The sequence below is a fragment of the Prosopis cineraria genome, unplaced genomic scaffold (assembly GCF_029017545.1).
Source record: "Prosopis cineraria cultivar Desert tree isolate PC_DT_omini unplaced genomic scaffold, ASM2901754v1 PC6, whole genome shotgun sequence".
Taxonomy (NCBI): domain Eukaryota; kingdom Viridiplantae; phylum Streptophyta; class Magnoliopsida; order Fabales; family Fabaceae; genus Prosopis; species Prosopis cineraria.
This window is the reverse complement of record NW_026555337.1, coordinates 7070963-7074557: the sequence shown is the minus strand read 5'-3', so window position 1 is coordinate 7074557 and position 3595 is coordinate 7070963. Positions and strand designations below refer to the sequence as shown.

At 32.9% G+C, this 3595-nt stretch overlaps 1 protein-coding gene across 1 annotated transcript; it reads left to right on the top strand.

Annotated features, from left to right (window-relative positions):
* Positions 1 to 1108: 1108 nt before the first annotated feature.
* Positions 1109 to 2042, top strand: LOC129313274 (uncharacterized mitochondrial protein AtMg00810-like). The gene is made up of 2 exons (XM_054956230.1): positions 1109 to 1239; positions 1310 to 2042. Exons 1-2 carry the CDS (start codon positions 1109 to 1111, stop codon positions 2040 to 2042), a joined length of 864 nt encoding a protein of 287 aa, XP_054812205.1.
* The last annotated feature ends 1553 nt before the right edge of the window (positions 2043 to 3595 follow it).

The following is a 3595-nucleotide window of genomic DNA, read 5'->3' as shown; positions in this document are numbered from 1 at the left end:
TTTCTTCCTAAAATCTCTCCACACCGAGAGAAGATTTGAAAATAAAATGTGATGCATCCACACGTTATTTCCTCTCATATTTTTCTTTCTTCTCACTTTTCCTTCTTTATTAAAACAGGGTAAAATTTGTTTTCTTCTTTATTTTTCTCCCACATTTTTTCTTCATCTAAATAAAGTATTAGTCTCAAACAATTTCAATCCAAAAGCTACGTCTCCTTTCGTTGAGAAAAGCACACTTGCATAAAATTCCACTATCTCATCGCTTCTCTAATATTGTGCGAGCTTTCTTTTCACATATAATACGTCGGAGTATTCTTAATTTTTTAATTATAAAAATTTTTCTTCTATTTTTAAAATCTATATAAAATTTTATTAAAATAAAAATTGCATAACAAAGACATTCCCTGTATTCTTCGAGATTTAATTTTCATTCATTCAACTATTAATTAGGCATTAAATTACATATTTGAGACCAAAATGACCCCTTTTAACGCAAGTATTTTTTAAAAATCATTCGGGTTATCAAAAATAATTTTTAGGTGCCTAATTTTTAAAAATTTTTAAAATCATATTTAACATTTTTTTGGTTATGTAAACTTATTTATATAATTTTTTAAAATTTGAATAAGTAAGTTGGCTAAAATATCATTTGAAATATGTATGCATAAAAAATTTAATGTGTTAGGAATTTAATATCACGTTGAATAAATTAATCCATATAATTTGTGTTTATTTTTTAAAAACTCATTAACTATAATATATATATATATATATATTTTAAAATTTCACCTCACTTTATTAGATGATAATAGTGGGGATGGTTGATATTTTCAACAGCCACGTGTATATTCAGCTAATACTTGCGCTCTGACTAAATTGCCTCCTGGTAAGCGTCCGATTGGGTGTAAGTGGGTGTACCAAAAGAAATAAAAAGCAAATGGTGATCTTGAGCGTTGCAAAGTTCGTTTAGTTGCAAAGGATTATACCCAAACTGAGGGAATTGATTATTTTGATGCATGTTCTCCTGTGGCCAAACTTACTATTGTTCGTTTGATTCTTGCCCTTGCTGCTGCTAAAAATTGGCATTTACAACCATTAGATGTTAACAATGATTTTCTACATGGTGATCTTCATGTGGAAGTTTATATGGTTTTACCTCAAGGTTTTACTTCTAATCCAAGAACTGTTTGCAAGCTTCAGAAATCACTTCTATGGCTTGAAACAAGCTAGTCGACAATGGTTTGCAAAATTGTCCATTTCTTTGGTTGATTCTGGTTATACTCAGTCTTTGGCTGGCTGATTATTCTAGGTTTGTTCGTTGCAAGGATGCTTCTTTCACTCTGCTTTTAGTCTATGTCGATGATGTCATTCTGGCAGGAAATGATACGGCTGAGATCCATCGAATCAAAGTCTTTTTAGATGCTAAGTTCAAAATCAAGGATCTGGGTCCTCTCAAATATTTTCTCGGGCTTGAGATTGCTCGTTCCAATGCTGGTTTATCTGTTTGTCAGCGCAAGTTTGCTCTGGACATTTTGTCTGATTGTCGTGTTCTTGCTGCCCGACTAGTTTCTACTCCCATGGATCGTTCAACCAAGTTGTCTCAAGATTCTGGTTCTTCTCTTGAAGATCCCTCTGTTTACCGGCGTCTCGTGGGGCGTCTACTTTATCTCACAACCACACGTCCTGATCTTTCTTATGCTGTTTCACAGCTCAGCCAGTTCATTTCTGCTCCTCGTACTACACATTTACAGGCTGCATATCGTGTTCTTGGGTATCTCAAGAGTTGTCCTGGTCGTGGTTTATTCTTTCATGCTCATTCTGATTTTAAGCTTAAAGCCTTTTGTGACTCTGATTGGGCTGGTTATCCAGATGCACGTCGTTCTATAACAGGTTTTTGTGTTTACCTCGATCAAGCTTTGATTGCTTGGCGTTCCAAGAAGCAACACATAGTCTCTCGTTCATCCTCTGAAGCTGAGTACCGTGCTCTTGCAGCTGTCACTTGTGAAGTTCAGTGGCTCTTTTACTTACTCATTGATCTTTAAATCCCACATCCTTCCCCTGCTAGTGTTTTTCGTGACAGCCAATCCGCCATTCATATTGCGTCCAATCCCACGAACGAGCTGGACTGTCACTTAGTTCGAGAGAAAATTCCATCTGGTTTGGTTCATCTACTTCCCATTCATATACATCCAATCAGGTTGCTGATATTCATACCAAACCCCTTGGTGCTGGACCTTTCAACTCGTGTTTGACCAAGCTGATGGGCATGATAGATATACATGCTCCAGCTTGCGGGGGGTATTAGATGATAATAGTGAGGATGGTTGATATTTTCAACAGCCACGTGTATATTCAGCTAGGCCAGTTTTCTAATTTATCAATATTTTATTGTACTAAACTGTTTACTTTTCCTGTATATATATTGACTCATTCAATGAATAAAGCAGGTCATTTTTCTGCCATATTACCCACTGTGATACACTTCAGTATTTACAAATAAATTAAAGGTCACTTTTACTCTCGAAATGCTTAGGGACACTTAATATCAATCTTGAACTCACTTTGGGCCATTTCTCCTTTAAACGTTACAAAATCTAACTACGGGTGTCGTCCTGCCATTAAGGCATTGACGCACCATTAGATGGATTTTAATTTAAGTTGGTGAGTCACCACGTATGTGTACATGTGTCATCTCTCGATGTCTTGTTATTAGAAAAGGGATCTCATAATTATAAAAAATTACCACTAAAATTATAAAAAAGTTATTCTTTTTTCTTATAAGATCATTTTTTATAATTTTTGATCAACTAATAATTAAAGTTAATATTTATTAATGTAAGGGCCATAATGCACCGTTTTGAAAACTAATCATTAACCTTGACTCAAAATTTATTAAGTTTTAAATTTTGCCCCTCTTAAATACACATTTTTAATATACATGTTTTAATAATATATTTTTTCTCACTAATATTTAATAAAGGCAAAAAAGGAAAAAGATAAAAATCTCACTCTGTCTCATAAATAGGATAGATTATATAAATATATTCCTCACACATGCGGGGGAGCTTAACCACACACAGTGTTGCTCCTACATTAATTTAATTTAAGATGACACTCCTTTGATTCTATTTATAAAGGCAAAGAAAGAAGATTAATTTTAATTTATTTATAGGATGTTTCACTATTTTTTATCTTCCTCTTTACCTTTATGTCTTATTAAATGTTAAAAAAAATTATTAAAAATAGTTCTTTTTGTATTTTATTAGGGGTAAAGGTGAAAGATTATTAAATTTTAAAACAGAATTAATGAGGTTTAAGTTTTTCTTAATTTTAATGAAACATAATAAAAGTGATTTATAAATAAAATCAAAAGAAATACACACAACCATGTAATGATGTAAAGAGGTAATGTGATTAGTATGTTAATAATATGAAAAAATTTGTCCAAAAGAATAATTAATATTACCCCATTGATAGAGATGGAAGAAGAACACTTGTATCCCATCAAGATCGGGCCTGGAGCTTTAAAAGTTTCCATAACAGTATGAAGTTTTTGTGTCCATAACAACTCAGCCTCAGACAACTTCGAGAAACT